The sequence below is a fragment of the Heterocephalus glaber genome, unplaced genomic scaffold (assembly GCF_053883595.1).
Source record: "Heterocephalus glaber isolate CG9 unplaced genomic scaffold, H.glaber_assembly_v1.0 deba00000809, whole genome shotgun sequence".
NCBI lineage: Eukaryota > Metazoa > Chordata > Mammalia > Rodentia > Bathyergidae > Heterocephalus > Heterocephalus glaber.
In genome coordinates, this window is record NW_028258163.1 from 12,396,178 (window position 1) to 12,420,114 (window position 23,937).

The 23,937-nt window shown below is 41.4% G+C and overlaps 1 protein-coding gene and 1 pseudogene across 1 annotated transcript; both read right to left on the reverse strand.

Moving 5' to 3' along the window:
* Nucleotides 1-5,041: 5,041 nt before the first annotated feature.
* On the reverse strand, nt 5,042-16,614 carry Pnp (purine nucleoside phosphorylase). The gene is made up of 6 exons (XM_004864996.3): nt 16,099-16,614; nt 11,176-11,345; nt 8,974-9,077; nt 8,280-8,455; nt 7,977-8,167; nt 5,042-7,425 (listed from the first exon to the last, which is right to left on the reverse strand). The coding sequence occupies exons 1-6, from the start codon at nt 16,107-16,109 to the stop codon at nt 7,211-7,213; spliced, it is 867 nt and encodes a 288-aa protein (XP_004865053.1). The 5' UTR covers nt 16,110-16,614; the 3' UTR covers nt 5,042-7,210.
* On the reverse strand, nt 13,653-14,716 carry LOC101708170 (medium-chain specific acyl-CoA dehydrogenase, mitochondrial pseudogene; annotated as a pseudogene).
* Nucleotides 16,615-23,937: the final 7,323 nt, after the last annotated feature.

Genomic DNA, 23,937 nt, shown 5'->3' on the forward strand with positions numbered 1-23,937 from the left:
TATCCTAACCAGTTGAGGAGATGTTCTCTTTGAGGATTTTTTTATTGTGCTTCTTTGTAAAACTGTGGGTATACAGTGCTGTTTGAAGTGTTAATTAAGCATCAATACTAGCTCTGGTGGACAAAGTGAAAACATTTGTGGGCTTGAGAGCCAAATTGTACTAAACACTATCATTTTTTTTCTTTTGAATGTATGAAAGAAAAAAATGTAAAGCATAAATGTAAGCAGGTATATAATGTTATATAAATCATATTTACCCAACTCTTGCTAATACGTTCTATGAATGTCCCCAGTTAATATCCTAAAACTGATTAAAGATTTTGTGTTAAAATGGTTTCAGGTTTTTCTGTGTTATAGTTCAGCTTTTTATTAACAGTATGAAGTTGAGACATAGCTTTGCTGAGCAACAGATGATGAAATTGATTTGTGGATAACACTGGAAATAGTATAAGAAATCCCAAACAGGCAAAAAAGAAAACCAAAAAAAACCTCACCAGTCTGGATGTCAAGGAAATTCATATGAAACCCAAGAGCTATAAATACTACATTCATACTATAGTCTAGACTGAGTTTAAAATTTTTTGATAAACTGGTTGATCTTTTTTGGAAATGTGATTATTGTAAATTGAAATATTTATGTTCACTGATTTGCATTTCATTTTATTACTTGGTCACAGAAGCCAAATTAGGAATGGCAGTCTAAAATGCCTAGGAAAAGGCAGTAATTTCTATAAACAAAAATGAATAAAAATTCTTTTCAAGCCATGTTGTTTGAATTTAAAAAAAAAAATGTATCATACTCAAAATTCCTATATAAATGAAGAGCATCTACGGCAATATAAAAGGCTCTCCTGACCCAGCCTACCTCACTCACAAGCAAGTATGGTCTACAGCAGTGCCACCCTGACTGTGCCTGATCTGTTCTGACTCATAACCAAGTGTGAGTCTGCCCAGAGGCCCTTTTGGGGAAGAGGTACCTCATAAGCCTAAGGGTTATACAATGAACAACACTATTACAGAGTAGTTTGGTTCCCTAAGGCATCTCTCTCAGACTCTCCAAGCTAGAAATTCCCAGTCTGAGAACAATGTTTAATCTAGTGTCATAGAAATATAAGAAGGGTCAGTTTCCTGGATTTTTGGAAGATCTGTCAACAAGTCCTTAGGGCTTATCCTGAAGTGAAGAATCAATAAACAGGAAATATTGCCAGGGATTTAGCTCAGTGGTTCCGGAACCTGCCTTGCAAGTGCAAGGTCCTCAGTTCAATCCCTGGTACCAAAATAAATAAATAAATAAATAAATAAATAAATAAATAAATACAGAAAATAGTTTAGAAGCTGGATCACCATCAAGATATTTGGCAATATAATTCCACATTTGTTTGCTTGTTTTAAATAACAGTGATTCCTATTCATTTGTGAACAGAGAGGAGGAGTTGGCACCTACAAAATCCTAATGATCTTCTCCCTAAAAAACTTAGACACAAACTCACAATTATGCATTTTGGATGCTTCACTGACTAGCTACCACCTTCCCAACTCCAAACCCATCACTGTGCCAAATATCATCTTTATCCTGAATGTAATTAAATAATTTTCATATTTTGTTTGATGGAGTTGGTGGGATACTAACAATGGTGGTAGCTGTGTATCGTTATTTTGGAAGGCAGTAAAGATTAATATTGTGAGCTGGAATGGACAATAGACAACCTCAGTCTGAGAGATAAAAAGAATATTTAATAGACCTAGAACAAATCAGGCTACACATAAACTAGTACTGTATCACTACTAAATTTTTATTACAAATTATAGCAGGAGCTCAAGTTGAAACAGTTCAGAATAAAACAGGGAAAGGAAAAACTAAGGTCAAAATCAATGGGCTACTAAGCAAAGTGATACCAAAAAATATGGAAAGAGAAAAGAGCAAGACAAGAAGGGTGGATGGGGAGGAAAGAAGAAAATTGGCAAGTGAGATATCTAAGCAACCTTCCTAGAATGAACAATGAAAGTGAAAGTGAAAGCTAAGTGAGGAGTAAGGGTTCCTTGACCTGAAAACAAAACAACAAAGGCAGATTAAACCTAGAGGAAAAAAGTCAAATATAACTGAAGCCAAAACTAAAACTTAGACAAAAAGATTAGGGACAGGAAATTTTTTATTGAAATCCAAATACACGATAACAGAAAAACCAGGGAGATCGCCAGTGTTTGTTCAAAACATATCCCTTAGAAACAAAATGTAATTATGAAAGCAGAGGCCTATTTACAAGGGAAAAAGGCAACACAAATCTCAGCCAATCATGTTCAGGCAGAGGTCACAGCACAGAATGAAGAGTTCCCTTCTCCCCACCTTTGCACGTTATTGGAAGGCAAGTGGCTTTATATCTTTGTCTCTGCTCCTGTTAGTAAGCACACAGATTAGGAAGTGGCTAAAAAGCAAAATAAATAAAACCATGATTGTGCTCTGCTTCTAAAAAGTTTGAGGTAACAGACCTGTATCATTGGCAGCATAGACTTAAGTCATTAAGAAAGCACCCTAATTTACTGATGAGAAAAGATCTCCAAAATATAGTAATGTTATATAAAACAGCAAGATTCAGAATGTTACACATAACATACTAATTTCTGTATATAATAGGAGAGGAAAAATATAAAAATTTGTATTTGTTTATATTTATTTAAATCCCAGGAGAATGCAAAAGCCAGTAATAGAAGTGGTTACCAAGGGATGGGGAAGGAAAGGCTGATGGAGGACAGGATGTATCTGAGACTTTTCACTGTATCCACTTTAAGTTGTTTAGTTTTTTAAACTATAGTATCTGATAATATTACATATTCGAAATTTGTTTTTTCTACCGGGGATTGAACTCCGGACCTTGCACTTGCGAGGCAGGTGGCGGAACCACTGAGCTAAATCCCCAGCCATTCGAAATTTTTTAACTAAAAAAAACCACTAATTGGACCTAATAGTGATTTGTTTTTTTAAAGAGACATGGTATTTTAAGTACTGAAAAATTAGGTAAATGTTATTATTCTGAGTGAAAAGTTAGGGAGTAGGGGCTAAAACTGGACGTTACAGATTGGTTTGATACTGTCTGTGAGTTAGCTGACTGTGGCTGGAGAAATCCTCTCTTCTTCACCACATCCGTTCTTTTTTCTTCTCTGATGATCCCAGACCACTGACCCTTTGCAAATTCACATTTTTTATGTGAGTGAGGGGTAGAAGTATTTGGACCCTTGGGGGCAGATCTGTCATCTGATGACGAAGTTCATCTTTCATAGCTTCATATTCCTTAAGACAAGATAGAAGCGGATCTCTTGTTGGTGATGTACAACACTGAAAACTGACAATTGCCCTGCTCCACTGTTTGATGCAGAGTGGAGTCTTATGCAAGCACATTTCTTAGGTGTACAGTAATGGATCTTTTTTTTTAATCATTGGGTGAGGTTGAAAGGCGGGAATTTTATTGTTATTACCAGTTCTAGGAATCATTATCTCTGTAACTGCTGCGTGGCCTCCAGTGTGTATTTTCATTTCTAAATTGTACTTCTGCTTTTACATTTTATCTTACAACAGCTTTTTTCCACCACAGGGAATCGAAATCAGGGCCCTGTACATGTTAGGTAAGCACTCTACCATGAGCAAGAGCCCCACTTCCTAACAGTTTATTATTTAAAACACTACAAAAGAGCTCAACCTGACCGCCCCAAAATTAAATGCTTAATACCAATAATTTACCATTCTGTGTAGTTAATTTTTGGTGAAAGTAATTTTACCATCCAAACAAGCCTCTTTGCTCCAGTTAGGTTTCTCTCTAACAATAGAACATTGTGATTTTCATCTACTAGTCCTTAGTTTTAAAGTCTTAGATGGCAATAAACAATCTGGTTCTCCTCACTTTCCTTCCCGCCTTTCCATTCCCTTCTTCAGTTTAACCATCTTAATCTGTTAAAGTGATTATGCATTCTTGAATTTGCCTGCATTCTTCTGCCACATCCTGATCACCTATCTGTTCTATAAAACCTATTTTAAGTCTCATCAGTCTTCTTTCCACAACCCTCAAACCTAGTGCCCACAAGTGCTGGTTCTCCTCTGAATTCTTACAACACATATGGTCGTTAACGCTTAGCCTATGCTACTTTTCACACATTATTGTACTATGTGCGTGCGTCATTTTTTTTTTTGTTTTTTAAAATTATACCTTCTTCCTCCCAGGAAAAAGGCAACACAAATCTCAGTGGAGAAAGGCAATTCTAAATAGTGATGATGCAATGTACAGAAAACACTAATTGTAGTCATCAGAGGGTGCAAAACTCAGCCTTGTTGTTTATCTTTTTACATATAATCTACTATCTAAATTGCAAGCTTAGTCTTACACAGCTTATATTATGGCTTTTAGAAGAGTGTTACATGCATATTACATGATTTTTTTTTTTTTGGTACCGGGGATCCAACTCAGGACCTTGCACTTGTGAGGCAGGGGGCACCACTGAGATAAATCCCCACCCCCATAGTACATGATTAATAAATACTTACTGGTGTTGATAAAGATGACCATGGTACAATAAAAAAAAGAAAGTCTGACTTGACTGTGTATTTTGATCCCAACCATGACTCAAGAAAACCAAGACATTTTGCAGGCATCCTGCAGTCCCCTGGAAAAGAGTGGACGCCTCATTGGTTTTTGTTTTTGTTTTTTTGGTACTGGGGATCAAACTCAGGAGCTTGCACTTGCAAGGCAGGCAGCAGAACCACTGAGCTAAATCCCTGGCCCACCTCACTAGTGTTTATAAAGAACTTCCTTTGTCTAGGGGACCCTTCCAGACCTAGTTCCCTTAACTTTGCATCATCATGCTCTTGCTTTCCTACACTGATAAATTCAGATTGGGCTTGGTTGATCAGCACTTTCAAACTGAAGACACTTCATAAATAACATGTAGTATCCATGGAATATTTGGCCATTAAAAAAAACCCCCGAATACTGGTATGTATTACAACTAAGTTGAACCTTGAAAATATGTGAAGTGAAAGAAGCCAGTCACAAAGTTTACAGGATACATAAATCTATTCAAAAAAAATAGTTAAACACATAGAGACAGAAAACACATTAGTGGTTCGGGGCCACAATGGTGTGGGGCAGGGGGTTGGGGAAGTTGGAGTAGATATGGTTTCCTGATGATAATTGCATTTATCTGTGAATACACTAAATATTGTAAACTGTAAATGGATGAACTTCGTGCTATGTGAATTTTATCTCAATACAGATTTTTTTAAAAGAAAATTATCTTCATATAGTGCAGACAAATTTAGTATACTCACTAAATCTAAAAATGCCTTAATATCCTACTCAGGTTTCTCCAGAACATATTTTTCAGGTGGCACCATTCTGGTTCCTGTTCAGTCTGAGCAAGAGGCAGATCAGAGGTAGGACAGCCCAGCAGCTCTCCTCAGACTTCCAATCACTTCTCTACATGCCTCGGCTCCAGGTCTATGCTTTGGCTTATTCAGATGTGAAATCCTTTTGTTTTCATCCTTCAAGACTAAGCTCAGAGGCTGAGTACAGTTCTTGGGTTCCAGCACACAAGCAAAACAAAAAAGACACAAGCTAAAAGACTTGTACCTATTTTGTACAAGTCATATACAATAGGTGCTTCATAAGTATCTTAAAATGGTGGCCATTTGCAAGGACCATTTTTATATACTCAGTTTAGCATTTTACTAGCCAAGTGCTACACTAAGAAATACTCAAGGATTAAAATGCCTATAAACCATCTCATTACATGAACAAGTTATAGTTATGTACGTATGCAAAAGAAGGGCAGTATTTTCCTCTAAACTAGGGACAAACTCATTCTGGCAGATCACCTGGAGGTCCAGGGAGAATTAAGAGGTAAGTAGAGGTACAAACAGCAGAAGAATGGTAGTAATGTGCCTGCTCCAAGATGACTTTTCTTTGGACTGGACTCATCTAAGTAGGTCAGTTACCAAAGGATGATTTGAAAGAGTTCTCAAAAGCCTCCTGTCCAAAATACTTCTTCTGTGTTATACCACTAACAACTGAAATGTCTTTACAAATAGAAGCTTATCTAGGACTGGGTTTTTTGTTTTGTTTTGTTTTGTTTTATGGCAGTCCTGGGGAGTAAGGATGAAGTCCAGGGGGCACTGTACCACATCCCCAGCCCAGACAGAATCTCACTAAGTTGCCCAGGTTGGCCACTGCACCAGGCAGCACTGTCCTTTCTTAAAAGGCACATAGGCCTGAGAGGGTAGTGTGGTTTCCAAACATGCCAGGCAGCTGAATGTAAGCTGATAAGCAAAAGCATGTGGTGAGCCAACAAAGAACTATGCCTGAATGCAGAGTCACAGGGAGATTAGACCAAGCAAAAGCAAGCAGAACTCAGAAAGAAAGCAGTAGGAGGAAAGCAGATGCTCCAAGAGAAGCTGAATTTGAACCAATTTCGCAGGTTTTCCTGGGGCTGGCAGGAAGGAATCTCGTCAGCAGTGGGGTGGCTGGCAGCAGACAAAGGGGCACTTGCACTACTCTGTAAGAACACAGAAAGTAGGGGAGAAGGAATGTAAAGAAAAGGATAATGACTAGATAACGCTTAATAAAGAAGTGACAACTTAGGCCACACTATCCTTTATCATTTTATCTTTTCTTCGTTTTTTGCTGCTCACATATCACCTCATCTCAGTTCTTAACTATTCTGAGGAGATTACAGCCATTTGTGTCAATCTTGGCCTGTGCTCCAGCCTCATCCCAAGTTACACAAAAAAGTTAAAAAACAATTTCCTATCTTTATTCTCAAAATATTATGGTGTATGAGCTGGTCCTTATTTGCTCTCTAGTGCTGTAAGTGAAGCAAAATAGAGCCCCAAGAACATGAGACTGTGCTCTCAAAGAGCTCGTAGTAGCTACTGTTAAGAGTTCAAAGGCCTATGCCCAATCATAGGCATGTCCCCAGGTGTGATAGGACATTGTGCTCCAGCTCTTCCAGAGGAATGGGGTAGAAAAACTCCATTGAGAAGACAACTGAGCAAGAGGACTTGGTACCAAAAAGGTCTGGTGGGAGAAAGTAGGGAATGTGAAGGATAGAGAGCTCATTTTCTTTCTACTACCCAAAAGCAGAGGCACCTGACCCCAGTAAGGGGCCAAAGTAGTGGTAGCCACTTGGATTCCAGCAGGGAGGTCCCTGGCCAGTCCAGGAGTGGTCATTAGGCATTGTCAGAGGGTGGAATGCTAGTCATGAGAAGGGAGAGAAACTGTTCCAATTTCTTTGCAGCTTGTTTCCCGGCCTCTAGTACTTCTTCATGATTGGCCTTCTCCAGGCTTTCATAATCTGTGATGACTTTGTTAGTGATGAGTGAGAAGCCAAAGACTCGAAGTCCACAGTGCCGAGCAACTAAAACTTCTGGTACTGTGCTCATGCCTGTTGGGAGGAACAGAGACATCAACTGTTAAGGTTTGCAAATGACTCTTCTCAACCTTTAGTCTCATCGTTCTTGAGAAGTGAACATCTCCAAAAGCATCCACAAAAACAGCTAAATTAGTATTGAGTTTATGTTATCCTGGATTGCTTAAAATAAGCGGGGCCTCAGAAGGTCTTACAAATTTCTTATAAATATGGCCAATACAATTAGTTATTTCTGTATTTGTGGTAATTTCAAAGTCTGTTCTAATGACAGAGGTCTACCTTCCATCCAGAGGTGCAGAAGTTGACTATATTGTTAGAATTGTTAGATGTTTGTTAGAATAATTCTTAGGAAGAGTCAAATCATGAATAGGTGATGAGCACTGAAGCTCTTAAGATCTTGTGCTACATCTCAACAAACCTCCCCACTTTGTTTTCCTGCAAGTCAGTTTACCCTTCTATTAAATCAAACCCTCTCTCAATTCTGTTAGGTCTGTAATCTACTTCTCTCCATTGCTCTTTTACCAGATCCTTCCCTCAAGCCTCCAGCCATATTCCCCTCTTCTCACCAACAGCATCTGCCCCCAGCTTCTGCAGCAGGTGACATTCTGCCACAGTCTCAAAGTTGGGGCCAGCCAACATCACATAGGTGCCTTCTTGGAGCTCTCTCTTCTCATTCATTTGTTTCCAGACACTGAAAGCCTTCTTCCTCATATTCCGGTCATAAGCATCAGACATGGCAGGGAAACGAGCTCCAAACCTAAGTCAAAGGATGGATTATCTCAGATAAATGAAATTAAATGAGCTCATTCCTAACTCCCAGACAAGTCCTTAAAACCTACCCCTTGGAAACAAAAAAGCACAATGCATACCTTTCATCATTGGGCCCTATGAGAGGGTTCTGACCAGAGAAACCAGGTAGGTTGATATGATCACGGATCAGCATGATGTCTCCCACCTCAAACTTAGGGTTGAGCCCTCCAGCTGCATTGGTGACCACCAGAGTATCCACTCCCAAAAGCTGGAAAACCCTCACGGGAAATGTTACCTTGGAAACAAAAGATCAAAAATTTTCAAATTTCAATCTACCTATGAAGATGTATGTAATATATATCACGAAAGAAGAGACAGAAGAGGAACAAAAGTCTACCTAGCCCCAGTAGCTAGATAATTGTTATGGTTTAGATCTAGAATGTTCCCTAAAATTCTTGTGTGCTCAGAGGTGGATCTTTTAGAAGGTGACTGGATCATGGAGGCACTACAGCTGACTTGCTGTTAGGAGGTGGGGCCTGATTAGAGGCAGGTTACTGGGGCCTCACTTGGAAGAGTCTACCCCCCTTCCTAGATCCTCCCTTCTCTCTACTTCCAGGCTGCCATGATGTGAACAGCTTTCCTCTGCCCAGCCCCTTCCACTCCAGCTGACTATAGACTGAATCCTCTCTTCCTTTAAGTTATGGGTGTTGGGCATATTGTCCCTGCCTCAAGAAGGTGACAAGACAGTAATAAAAAGGATGGCTCTCTCTCCCTTTTATTCCAGATCCAAGCAGGGCTATGACCCTGATGTACCTTCCAGAGTGAGTATCCTTCATACATGTGGAATCTGCCCCGCATCATCACACAGGCTTTGCCATTCAGGAATCCAAACACCAATTGACCAGCATGACCTGGCACTGTATACAAACAAGAAAGGAAAATGAGCGGGAGTATGCTTTCATGGAACACATACCTCCTGAGCACTACAATGTGGCACTCAGTATGCTCTACATATGAGTCATGATTAAAGACATTAAAAGTCTGGGGAAGACAATCATAATCCTACAAGGCAACCTGGAATTAGATCTATGGAGGAATGGATGTTTCAGTATGATCACACAAAAGGAAAAGTTTTTAAGAACAAATTTCAAAAGAATGAGAAAGCCATACTGCAATGTGATAAAAGTGAAAATAAAGAAAATAAAGTGGGGCTGGGGATTTAGCTCAGTGGTTCTGGTGCCTGCCTCATAAGCACAAGGTCCGGAGTTTGATCCCCAGTACCGAAGGAAAAAAATAAATAAATAAAATGGGTGGAAATAAAAAATAAAGTGTGAAATGCTGAATGCTGTAATTATAGACCTCTTCTAAATTTGTCAGGGAGAGAGGGCTGGATTTGAACCCACGACAATCTCTCTTTATGACCCACACCAGTCCTGTAGAAATGCACACCCATTTAGGTGGAGATGGGGGATAGAAATACAAAGATAACTCCCCACAGTCAAAATACCCACTTCTGCCGTGTCTCTTCTATGGCAATTAACGCTAATGTGAGGCCAACTTATCCCTTAGGGAACTGATGGTCTGGGCAAGGGACCAGAATCAACAGGAAGCAGTGAGGGATACTCAGAGAGGGAGGAGTTACAAAGTTACTAGTAACAGAGCAAAACTCAGTTATGAAAACCCAACTGGAGTATAAAAACATAAATAGAGCTGGGTGCGGTGGTGCATGCTTATAATCCCAGCACTTGGGAGGCTGAGGCAAGAGGATCGTCATGACTTCAAGGCCAACCTGGGCTACAAAGTGAGTTCAAGTTCAGCCTGAACTATAGAGTGAGGCCTTGTCTCAAAAAGAAATAAACTTAAAACTTATCTCTTCGTGCGGTGCCCTTCTCACGAGAGGCAGGAGCAGCAAGCCAGTATCACTATCGGCTCCCTTCGGGAACTATGCCCTCCTTTGGCCCTCCCTTTTTTAACATTATTTCCTTCTTTAAACCTTGTTTCCATGCCTCTTGCTTTGGTCTCCCAGTCTTGGTCCAAAGGGTTTTAAAATATTTATTAAAAGTCTTAACAAAAAAAAAAAGTCTTAACTATCCAGGAAACAGAAGAAGGAAGCTTAAAATCTTTAAAAATTAATAAATAAACCAATGGAAGTTAATTATTTGAGAATAAGTGAATCAAATAAATTAATCTCATCTTTTACTTGACCTATTTTTTTTTTTTTTTTCCGGTCCTGAGAACTGAAACCAAGCCCTTTGCACTGGGTTACATCCCCAGTCCTTTTTATTTTTTATATTGACGCAGGATCTTGCTAAGACACTAAGTTGTCAAGGCTGGGCTCAAAATGCAATCTCCCAGTCTCAGCCTCCCAGACTGCTGGGATTACAGGTGTCTGCCACCTTGTCCAGCTTGACCTAGCCCTTTTCTAAGTCTTAGCCTTAGAGCTTTCTGGCTGCTATCAGAATGCTGGATATGCTGCCTTCAGACCTCTCAGAGCTCCACCGTGCATCCCTTCCTCTCCCAAAAGGTAAACATGAATTAGGTCTTGTGTGTTTGCCTATCTGTATGTCTGTAAGAACATGGCGGTCTGTGTGTTCATTTGTTGCTGTGCAGTGTGTGTATTATCCTAGGCCTGGAGCTAGAGGCAGGGAGAGGCCTGACTTTGTCCTGGGAGGTGGTAGATAGTTTTTCCCATTTAAACTACAGGGTCGAGGTAACGAGAGGGATGGGTGTCTGGGAGGAGGCACATGCAGGGAGAGGTGCTATAGAGTTTTAAGGAGCTGTAATGTAAGCCAGTAAAGCATAGGAAAGATGTTGTCTTAGTCCCACTGACTCATGCACTATTTTAGGAAATTTCTTTTAGGGGAATTTTGTGGTAGTCTTTTTCCCTCTTACAACATTTGATTTTGGTCAAAAGCTACATCCAGGAGTAGTCACACTGACTTCCCTGATTGAATTCCACAGAACACCAACAATATCCCTCAGTTTCACCCACCCCCTCCTTCCAATTCCCAGTACCTGTGCTTTGGGGAAAGTTGGGTATGTCGCTGTAGTCAAAGCTCTGGGCCTGAGTTAATCTATCAGCCAGACCTCCTAGCCCAGAACCACAGATCACTGCCACTTGCGGCCGGTGCTTAGTATGAGAGAGAAGCCATTGTGCAGTGTTCTGATAATCTTCATACGTGAATCTAGAGGATAAAAAGGAAATCACAGTGAATTTTACTCCCATTCCAAGGGTATCGCAGACCAGTGACCTTCAGTGCAGAAAGGCTGGCAGGTATTGAGGTCTCAGGGAACAGAGAAGGTGCCCAGAGGTAGAGTTCACAAGCCTGCAGCAAATCGGGCATGAAAACCCCTCTATTTGAGAACCTGGCCAAAGTTAAAGAACTCTGTCTTCACTAACAGCCCCAACTCCAGTGTCAATAACATGTGCAGGTTTTTGGTTTCACTTTCACTGTGGTGCTGGGAATCAAACCCATGGCCCCTCACACACTAGACAAGTGCTCTACTGCTGACCTACTCCTCCAGCACTGACAAACTTATTACTTCCCGTGAAAAGTTTCAGGAGGGATTATAGGACCCAGAGAAGTGCAAGGACAAATAGAGAGTAAAGCTAAGGAGAACCCTCAAAATGCAATTAAGACCTCCTTGAGGGCAGGGGTAAACTCAACACACTCTTCTATGGTACCCTATCTATCCCCTACTGACACTCAAAATATAATTAAGGATAACTGCCCTGAAGGCAGGAATAAACCCAATTTCCTCTTAGAAATTTACCCTCTAGTTCCTTCCTCAGCCAAATACTAAAAGGCTAATAACCCCCACAGCCCCTACCCTCTGCTGATAGAATCAGGGGCCTAAAGATGCTAAGTCCTCTACCACTAAGCTGCCACATACACAGTGTGTGTGTGTATGTGTGTGTATGTTTGTACTCTAAAGAAGGAGCATCACTCAAACTGGCCTCCAGCTCCTGGACCTAAGTGATCCTCTTGCCTTAGCTTCTCAAGTAGCTGAGATTACAGGCCTACCACATGCCTAGCTCTTGGGTCTAAGTTTTTTGATTAACACAAAAAAGAAAGAAAGAGAGAGAGAGAGAAAGAAAGGAAGAAAGACAGAGAAAAAGAAAGAAAGGAAGCAATGGGAACACTCCTAGTAGACGTCTCTGTGCTATTTTGAGCTTCTCCTGGATCCTCATTTCTAAGATTCCTAGGTCCCTACAAGTCCCTACTATATGGAACCACAAAGGTACCCAAGACCAGAGACTGAACTACTGCAATACAACAGGCCACAACAAATTTACAACATTGGTGGTCTGCCAAAGGATAAACTAGGACTGACTAAATTCTCTGCAGAAGCTTGTTACAAACACCGATTATAGGCCCATCCCTGTAGATTAAAATTTTTCTAAGAAGCTCCAAAATTTGAAACTTTTTCCTGCTTTCCCTATCTGTGAGCTCCTCCTGCTGTTCTTCCTGGTCTCTGATTACTTCAATCTTCCTTTCTCTTCACACCAAGACTTTTTCCCTTTAGGATATAAAAGCAAAAGATTACCCAGAACCACTACACTACTAGCAAGAGTCAATCTGGAACTTTTCTCAGTCCCAACTCTAATTCCATTACACTTATCTGAAAAGATCGAAGACTGCTCTCAGAGGTGGAATTGAGGTATAATAGAGTTGAACACAACTGATCAAGCTTTCAGAGGAAATATTTTTTCTTTATAAGCAGAGCCTAGGCAGGGTGTGGTGGCACATGCCTATAATCCCAGCACTTGGGAGGCTGAGGCAGGACGATCACTGCGAGTCTGAGGCCAACCTGGACTACACAATGAGTTCAAGGCCAGCCTGAGAGCAAGATCCTGTCTCAAAAAATAAATAAATAAATAAATAAATAAAAATAGACAAAAACAAACAACAACTAAAAGCAGAGCTAGGAGCCAGGCACAGTAGTGAGGCCCTGTGGTCCCACTTGCCAGGCTGATTTGAGAGGATTTCTTTTTTCTTTGTTTACTGTGTGAAACTAAAAGAAATTTTATTTCAAATTTTAAATTAAATTCATTTGATACAATAATACCATTAAGTCTACAAAGTCTTTGGCAAGTTGTGTTAGTATCCAAATCCTGCAATGCTTTCTCAGTGTAAATTCTGAAATATTCTCTGAATTCTTGATAAGTTCACTTTTCTGTCAGTGGAAACATCAAAATTCTAAGGTATTTTCACTTTTAATTTATAAGAGATATAAATGATAAAATTATTTTTCTAGGTTAGTATCATTAAAGGATAGTGGTACTAAGGACAATACATAATTTTTTTTTTTTTTTTTGGTACCAGGGATCAAACTTGGGTCCTTACACTTGCAAGGCAGGCAGCGGAACCACTGAGCTAAATCCCTGGACCGACAATACATACTTTTAATGAAACCAAATCTATTTGAAAAAAGGGAAATCACCAAATTAAACAAAAGTACAAAGTACTACAATCAACTGCATAGATTTATATAAGCATACTTATTTTTACTGGAAAAATGTTAAAGCCCTTTCTCTTTTCTGAAGCACAAGTAGTCAATCATGTGCTAGTTTCTCAAGAATTCTGTATGTTTTGCAATCTTTACTGTTATCTGTTAATCATGGTTTGCAATGAATTATGTTTTACAATCTCTACGGCAATCTCCTAACTTTTATACTTGCCAATATGTTCACGGACTATAATAAGCCTTTGAATTTGTGCAGTACCTTCATAAATCTGATAGATCTTGGCATCTCTCATTAGTTTTTCTACTGGATATTCTGAATTAAATCCATAGCCTCCAAAAATCTGCACGGCATCAGAAGCTAATTGATTGCAGTATCTCCAGCAAATGCCTTTGCAATAGAGGCATAAAAGGTATTTCAGTGACCAGCATCAACTTCCCAAGCTGCTCTCTGGTAACTTAATCTGGCTAGCTCAACTTTCATTGCCATTTCTGCCAGCAAAAATGATACTCCTTGGTGCTCTACAAGTAGCTTTCCAAAAGTTTTCCTTTCCAGGGCATACTTGGTGGCTTCATCCAAAGTTCTTTGTGCTAATCCAACCGTACCAGCTGCTACTGTAGGTCTATTTCTATCAAAAGCTCCCATTGCAATTTTGAAACCAGCTCTTTCACCAATTAAAACATTTTCTTTAGGCACTTTCACATCTTCAAAGACAATTCCTCTTGTATCTGAATATCACTGGCCCATGTTTAATTCCTTTTTTCCAATATGCACTCCTGGGCTATCTGCTTCCACAATAAATCCAGTAAAAGCTTTACTTGCAGGAGCTTTGGGATCTGGATCAGAACGTGCCAATAAAAAGTACCAGTTAGCTTTCCCTCCATTGGTTATCCACATCCTCTGACCATTAATAATCTACTCATCTCCTTTTCTTTCTGCTTTTGTCTTTATGCCAGCTACATCAGAGCCTGCTCCATGTTCTGTTACACAGTAGGCACACATCATTGGTTCCTCAGTCATCCTTCTCAAATACTTCTTTTGTTGTTGATCATTTCCAGCAATAATAACAGGCATTTGCCCCAAAGAATTTGCTTCAACAGCAGTCTGAAATCCTGTACATCCATAGGTCAATTCCTCAGTAATTAAACACCCATCAAAAGTTTCAAGCCCAAGACCTCCACAACTCTCTGGAATGTGTGTATTCATTAAACCAAGCTCCCAGGCTCTCTTAACTGGGGGCACAGGATATTCACCCATTTTATCATATTTTGCAGCAACTGGGATTACTTCCTCCCTGGCAAATTTACGAGCAGTAGCTTGAAATTCTTTCTGCTGTTCGGTTAACTCAAAACTAAATCCTAATCCTGGTTCACGTTTGTGAGCAGCTTTTGTATGTTGTGATCTCCACTCAGAATGAGAAATACTTCTTAGGACCCCGCAGCTTCTCCTGAGCACCGCTGCCATGCTAACTCTTGCTCGTGCCGCTCCTTGAGAGGATTTCTTGACCCACAGGAGTCTAGCATGGGCAGTATAGCCAGACCCTGCCTCAAAAAACAAAGCAAAAAAAGCCTGGGAAACCAGACAAAATTCCATAATAAAGTGGGCTACTCTCAGGGAAGTAGCTGAGTAACAGGTTGCGGGAGGCAACAGAGCCAATAAGGTTGGTGACATATTAACCAACATGCATCCTTAAGAGGTGCAAAGAAAATGAAAGTGTACAGCCATTACCTCACAGCTCAAAGGACTTCCTAATTGGTGTCCCTCCCCCAAGAGCACTCTTGGTTCTCGGTCATCCAAAAGGCACAGGGAGATCCCTATGCTGGTGACTTGCACTGCGAATTCCAGGACCAAAGCAAAGAGAAGGTTTTTCAAAGGTGTGGGGTGGGATCGAACGCTGTACGCTTCTCCGCTCAGCGAATAAAAGAAAAGGAAATCTCTCCTTAGTGACTCCATTCCGAACTGGTGCATCAGGGTAGGAAGGAGTTGGTAACGGGGGGGGTAAACCATCCTTCCTCCAAAGGAAGAACGCCAGGCTTCCAAAAGTCTTTATCGGTCTTTACCTAGACCCTGAAATGATCACCTGTGAAGAGCACACGTGGTGGGGAGACCAAGTCTGTGGTCTGGACTAGGAGGTGTGCCTCCCTCTCCACTCGAACCCCTAAAACACGCACACAGAGGGACACACAAGTTCCTCCAGGAGTAGCCTGTGCTGTACAAACTTGTTCCCTTTCTGCTTAGGCAGCGCAATCCCAGCTCGATTCCCGCGCGCGCCCCGCCCTCGCTGTTTGCCTCACCGTTCGGTCGCCCTGACCCAGGCACCGGGCTCCGTGCCAGGCCTCTCTATGTCTCCAGGGTGCTCGCTCCCTTTCCCTGTCCCCTACAGACCAAGGTGCTGAGTTTCCGGGTCTCCATAACAGTTATTTCCCCTCCCCGGGGGCCTCGGGGATCTCTAGGCCTGATGCTCGTCTCACCCGTCCTCCATGGTCCCAACGTGCTCCCAGAGATTCTGCTCTTCCTGGTTGTGATCGATCGGTGGAGCTAGGTGGCGGTGGCCGATCCAGTCCGCACAGTTAGCGTACTGTGCCCTGGGCTCTAGCTTTTATCTCCCAGCCCCAGCGTCCCCAGCCAATGGCAGCCAAGCAGGCGGGCCGGCCCCGTCTCCATGGTGACGCACAGCCGATTCGGCGGCCTGAGGCGGAGCTGAAAATCCAATCCGATTTTTTCCCAGAGTTGAAGCCTCCCCACCGCGGTCTGGAAGAGTTTCATCCTGGAGCCCTCTCAGGTTGCCAAGGCCAGGGCCTCCAGCAAAGGAGGGGCCGCGAGGCCCCTGAAACGTTTGTCTATGACCCCATTCCAAGCTGTTTACAGCAAACCACTAGAGATTTAAAAAGAGAAAATTTCAAGCTTCAGACGGTGCCACCCAAGAATAAAATGAAGAAAGCCAGGATCTTGAGTTGCTTCCCGGACAAGGGAAGCAGGGTTACCCTGGCTACTACAGTGTTGACTTGGAGGCTGCAGAGCTTTGGGAAAACACTTCCAGGTCCAAATGGGAGAAGAGAAAGTTCTGGTGCAAGAATTCTTGGATCCTTTGCAACAGGATGAGTGGTGGCCTGATACTGGATCCAAACAATTCCCTTAAGTAGAGGACTCCTCCCAAGATGATATTTGTAAGAGTTCATTTGCTGCTCCTCCCACTCTTAGAAGTTTTATCAGTTTTGCATCAAATCATTGGTCAGTGCTCTTTGCTTAGCTCTTGGCATCCTCCAGCCTTTCCCTATCCCAAACTCTAAACTTTCTTGCTTGGCCTTTTACCCATCACCGAAACCCAAGTCACTGTTTTCTAACCGCATTTTTCTCATTCAACAAGTATTTGTTGAGCACCAGCTATGCAGCAGAACTGTTCTAGTGTTGTGGACATGAACTTGAAAATAATATCTGTAAAGAAAAAAAAAACTGTATAGAGAACTGGGCCTAACACTAAACAAGTGGTCTGTTCTATTATGATTATTGTTATTATTACTATTCTTTTTTTTGGTACGGGGAATTGAACTCGGGTCCTTGCGCCTGCACAGCAGGCGGCAAAACCACTGAGCTAAATCCCCGGCCCCTATTATTATTATTCTTATTCCTCCAGTTATTTCAGCAGAGATAACAACAGATTGGATTACTAAAGATTCATTTTAGTGATGAGACTATAAAGATTTGGAATAGAGCCAGGCGTGATGGCCCATGCCTGTAATCCCAGCACTTGGGAGGCTGAGACAGGAGGATCACTGTGAGTTCAAGGCCAGCCTGAAGTACATAGTGAAACCTCATCTCAAAAAAAAAGAAAAGATTTGGAATATTGAAAGTCTTATTTTAAATAATGGAGACCAGTCATAAGTAAAAACCAGCCTGTGGTGGTTAATATTGATTGTTAACTTGAGTGGCTTGAGAGACTCCTAGGAGATTATTAGTAAGCACACTTCTGGATGTGTCTGGGTGGGACATAAGGGTATGATCTGTCCTTGCAGTTGTTTCCTGATCCAGGGAACTATCTCTGGTCCCTAACCCCTTCCTCTCTGCCACTCTTTGCCTGTGCTCTGCTTCCTGGCCACCATGAAGTGAGCAGCTTTGCATCACCACACCCTCCTACCATGATGCTGCTGCCTTGGAACCAGCCAGCCATGGTCTGAACCCTCATTAGCAGTCAGCCAAATAAACCTCTCCTCCTTCAAGCTGTGGGCATCCAGAGCTTTGTCCTTGCAGTGGGGAAGCTGACCATTATGCAGTCACAGAAAATATCTATCAATATTTGACAGTTTAAGAGCTTTTGAAAATTATCCTAAATCTAGTCTAATTTACACAAATGATAAGATTAGGACATAAGTATAATTTAGGAAATTCAAATGGGTGTGGTAGCGCATGCCTATAATCCCAGCACTTGGGAGGCCTCTGAGGCAGGAGGGTTGCAGCAAGTTCGAGGCCAGCCTCTGCTACATAGCAAGTTAAAGTCCAGCCTGAATTATAGAGTGTGACCTTGTCTCAAAAAACCAAAGGAAAAGAAAACGGAAGTTCAAACCTAATCAATTAATTCCAATAGATTTTGTCTAAAGTAAGTATACGTAAATAAAAAAGATAATCTGCAATACATCTACAAAAGAAAAACATTGAGGGACAAGTTTCAATTTTCTGTAGTGTTTTTCTGGCAAGATATGAGGAATAGTTGCATTTATATTTCACCAAGACAATGTATTGTTACTTGATGGACAAAAACAGTTTTTCAGTGGGCATGTTGGCCAGGGTGGCATAACCTTCAGAACATACTTTACCTTTTTTCATTTGCTTGTTTACTTGTTTTGATTATTGTGCTGGGAATACACCCAGGGCCTCACACATGCTAGGCAAGTGCTACACCGGAGCCCCCATACTGAATTCTGGTTCAAGTTCAACAACCAACCTTCTACATAATCACTTGGACTTTAATTGGCTTTGTTGTTGTTTTTGCTTATTTGTTTCTGCAGTAGTACTGGGGATGGAACCCAGGAGCACTTCACAACTGATATATATACCAGACCATTTCATTTTTTGAGACATCATCTTGTTAAATTGCCCAGGCTCATCTCGAACTTGTGATCCTCCTGTCTCAGCCTATGGAGTAGCTGGGATAACAGGCATGTGCCACTACACCAAGCTGGACCCCTAATTATTTTCACCCTGCATTCATCAGTGGACTCCTGAGAAGAGCCTGCCCAATGAGGTCTAGCAGCTTCCTTAGATCACATCTTCATCTTGTGGTCTGTCAAACAAGGTTGCATTAAATCCTATCTGAGATCCTGTCCTGTGCCCGTCTTTGGCAACCCATCTTTATCTCTTACTGCTTTCCTCAGAGGCTTTTAACCACTGAAGGGTACAGATTCATGAGGTTTCTTTTTTATATGTTTATCTGTTTCGCTGTAAACAGAGATACTTTCTGTGAAATACTACTAAACATCTTTTCTTTCCTATTACGCCATTTCAGACCAAATCCCCATATTTTTAATGACTATTTCAATGTTTGCAACACCCAAGTCCAGAGTTTCCAATTTCTCAATCTGCAGTGAATTTAATATTTCAACAATCTTTTCCTAGCATTTCTGGCCTGTAGTCTGAGCTACTCAAGATGCTGAGAAGGGAAGATCAGCTGGGTATGGTGATCCACACTTGTAATCTCAGCACTTCGGGAAGCTAAGGCAGGAAGATTGTAAATTCCATCCCAGAGTGGGCAGTTTAGCAACTTAGTGAGTTTCTGTCTCAAAATAAAAAATGAAAAGGGCTGGGGCTGTAGCTCAATGTGAAGACCCTGGGTTCAATCCCTAGTCCTGAAATAAAGAGGTGAAAGAAAGGATCACTGGAGCCACTGAGTTTAAGATCAGACCAGGCAACATAGTAAGACCAAGACCATGATCATAAGTAAATAAATATCCCATGATACCCCTGTGAGCTTGCACGCTGGTATGGTTTGGGACATAAAAAAAAAAAAAAAAAATCAACTAGAATCCCACACTATTAACATGTGGCTATTTACTCTTAATAAAATTAATTTAAATGGCATAAAAATTTAGTTCCTAGTTGTATTAACTACATTTCAACTCCTCAGTAGTCACATCTAGCTAGTCACTACCATATGGAATAGCATAGACACATTTTTATTATCACAGAAAGATGTGTTGCACTTTTGTTTTGTTTTGTGGTTATTTTCATTTTCCCCCCTTACCTTTTCTAGTCATTCATAAAAGAAGCTGGCACTGTGTTTTATTCTTTACTTGTAGGGTAAAGTCATTTTTAGGATTCCTATAATTGAGAACTAAACAATCATCAACGTTAGGGTGATTATAGTTTATTACTGCTTATTACTCTTTCTTCTGTCTTCTTATCATCCTTCTATCTTCAGAGACACTCCTGTGTCCACACACACACACACGTAATAACACCCATCCTCCATCCTCAAGATCAAGGAGACTGAAAAACAGAAGTGGCAGAGACAGATTCTAAGTCACTGGGTATTGCCTCATGGAATGGAGAGATGTTTCCAGATAGTGAAAGCAGGCTCAGCGTCTTTAAATTTCTTTAAATTTTATTTTTAGATAAGGTCTTGCTCTGTAGTCCAAGTTGGTGTGATACCGACCATGTACCACAGCTATCCTCAAACTCATGATCCTCTTGCCTCAGCTTCCCAAGTGCTGGGATTATAAGCATGTGCCACTACATCTGGTTTCTGTAAGAATTCTAATATTTGTTTTTCTTTTTTCTCTCTCTCTTTTTTGAGACAGGGTCTCATTGTATAGTTCAGGCTGCCTTGGTCTGACTATGTAGCCCTTATTATTATTATTTTTTTTATTTTTAGACAGGATCTCACCATGTAGTTGAGGCTGGTCTTGAACTATGTAGCCTGGACTGGCCTCAAACTTGCAGTGATTCTCCTGCCTCAGCCTCTCAAGTGCTGGGATTACAGGCTTGAGCCACCACACCCAGCCTCTTTCCGATTTTTCATCCCTCTTTCTATCTCCTCCTTCTAAATACAAAGGAATATAGATGGGGAGATGGGAATTCAAAGCAGGACTTTCCATATCAAGAATATAAACCTGGGAAGACATCACCCTTCTGCAAAAATAAGTGTGTATATTAGCCAGTGATTGCCTCCATTACCCCCCAACACCATGCCCACAGAATTCCACTCAGTTAGGGCCCAGGATGCAGCTCAGCAGTGCCTCGCCTGCTTGGCAAATAGAAGGTCCTGAATTTGATTCCTGATATGGGGTGGGTCCACTTAATTAAATCTACTAGCATGAATATTGAGAAGATCAGGCAGTGGGAAGGGGGCAGAGTAGCCAAGAGGGAGTGTTTCTGAAGCTTTGGTCTCATTTTCTGTTTCCCATGGTGGTACAGGGTCATCCATGAACTTGTGGCTCTTGCTCTTCTCTGTTTTCCCTCAGGGCTGTCATACTAAATCCAGGGTGAGGAGTCTTTGATGGGGCATGGGATAGGTGATTTAAGAAAATCCATAAACTCCTGGTATCTCTCCCTGTTCCCTAAAGTCAGCACTTGGCCATTCCCTGGGTTGACAAACTCATGCAGTTGGCAGCATTTCTGTATGTACTATCTCTCAGCTCTCAATGAGACTTTTAGCAACTAACTTCAAAAATTAGAAAATAAAATTTGTAAAGATTAAAAAATTAAAATAAAATAGCTGGGCATGGTGGTGTGTGCCTCCAATCCCAGCACTGAGGAAGCTGAGACAGGAGGATCACTGCAAGTTTGGGGCCAGCCTGGGCTACATTGTGAGTTCAAGGCCTGCCTGGGCTACACAGTGAGACCCTGTCTTCAAATAAATAAAAATTAAAAATGGCACTGTGCCTGCGTCACAAGCACAAGGTCCTGAGTTTGAGCCCTGGTACCAAAAATATAAATAAATAAATAAATAAATAAATAGAAAGGTCTGGGGATCTAGCTCCGTGTGGAGGCCCTGACTTCAATCCCCAGTACCCAAAGCACAAGTAAATAAATAAAAGTTTTCCCTGAATATTCTAAATAGAAATGATCTCTTCTTTCCTTGAACTTGAATTACATTGTTTGAATATAGGTAAGCATTATGACTTGCTATGACCACTAAAATGTTGTAGTAGTTGTGATAGTGTTGGGGTCTCGGTGGGTTCAGACTCCCATAGAAACAACATGAAGCTAGGTGTTGTGGAACATGTTGATAATCCCAGCTCTCTGGGAGACTGAGGCAAGGAGATTGCACGTCTGAGCCCAGCCTGGGCAACGTGGTGATTTAGAGATCCTGTCTCACAATTTAAAAAATGTTAAAGGGAGGGGTCTCTGGGGATGGAGCTCAGTGGAAGGGTCTTGGATCCAATTCCAAAAAGGGAGACAGGGAACACAGGAGGGGGGGGGGCAGGAAGGAAGGTGAGAGTGAGAGAGCAAGAAAGGGAAAGAAAGAAATCAAATGAGATTGCTAGTGGGTGAGGACCCGCCAGCACTGGCCCTTTCCTTACTAATGGAACCTCTGGGTTCTGCTTTGGTGTCTCTCATCTGGAGGGTTCTTCAGGAAAAGACAGTCATCCCACACTTATTCTCAGTCAAGGAGACTGGACATCCAACGGCACTGAAAATGTTGTCATTCTTAGAAATCAGATGCTTCCCAAAGCCTGAACTCAAAGCTGTCCCCCTTTGACCTCTCAGTTCTCTTGCCCTGTTACCACAGACTTTCCATACTGTACATACTATGAGACATTATTTCAGTAACTTCAACACAAAGACCCCTTGGTGATTCACTTTTACCCTATCATCCACCATTAATCCCAAAATAATAATTCTACATTTACATAAATAAGGAAGACTTCCCAAATCATTCCTTTTAGAACGAAAAGCTATTCACCTTGACCTAAGTTCCCATTCTGCCCTAAAAACATCCAACAAAGTTGAAATGTAGAAAACAAGTTTCCTTCAGTGTGGGACTGCAAAACCTTGTAATCTTACAATTCTTGTAGCCCCGACTGTAATTAAATGTGAGTTAATGATTAAAAAGCTTGTTAGTTCTGGGAAGCTAGATAAAATTTGTAACAGACATGGAGTTTCAAAAGTAAATTACTCAACTCCTTGTTTGTCCGGAGAACGGATGTTCCCGGACCCACTATCTATAGGACAATCCATCAATGTGTCTGCTGACCATCAGTACGTGACGGTCATGACCATTAGTGTGTGTCTGCTGACCATCAGTACGTTACGCTCGACCACTAACCTTTGTTCCTTTTCTCGTAAATCTATATATTAATTTCCCCCTCAATCCCCTATAAGAATAGCCTCGGACTCTGAGCCAGTTGCCTCTCTAAACTACTTTACTTTGGGAGTGCCATCTGGCCAGACTAATAAAGGTCTGTTTCACTTTCCAACTTGTCCGGTGTGTTCCCTCCCGGGTGTTCTTCGCTACAGTCAGCTCCTCGGAGCGTTTGGTAAGGCCCACAGTCTTACATTCAGTTTAGGAGGAACCCTATATATTTCATCTTTGGGCATCCACTTGGTAGAGCATCTTGACAGGTTTGAAAAGGGGAGGTCTTACCTCCTGTACTGGGCAAGCTGAGCATGGATGAATATGAGTAAATAGGAGTGGGTAGGTAGATCAACTAGCTGTATGTTTAAATGAGCACTCAAGGATTTTTCAACATTTTTTAGAACTCCCACTGACAGTCTTGTGGCTAAGGACAAAGTTAAAATAAGTCTAGCTGGTTGTTATGGCACACGCCTGTGATCCCAGCATTTGGGAGGCTGATGCAGGAGGATCAGAAGCAGTTCAAGGCCAGCATGGGCTATACTGTGAGTTCAAGGCCAGACTGAACTCAGCAAGACTCTGTCTCACTCCCCTGCCACATACATAAAGTTAAGACATATCTCAGACTGTGTCAGCCAAACTGGTGATTAAAATACTCCTGGATTTTACTGGATAATTCAACTAACAAATATTTATGCATATATGTTAAGGTTTGGTGGTCATAAAATTGAGTAAAACGATGAGCTCTCTTCCTAGTAGCAGAGACATTCATAAAAAGCTATTATCACGATTTTTTTTTTTTTCAGGTGCTAAGGATCACACCCTGGGTGTGGCGCATGCTTGGCAAGTGCTGTCATTCAGCCACAAGCCCAATCCCAATTTCGCAATTTGATCAGCAATTTGATCGGCGGGAGCAGAGGGTAGTCTGCAGGGGCAGTTTCCTAGAGAACAGTCTCTTGCTCTAACCTAAAAGAGTCTTCAGGGAGAAAGGCAAGGTGATAATCTTTAATTTTTTAAAACC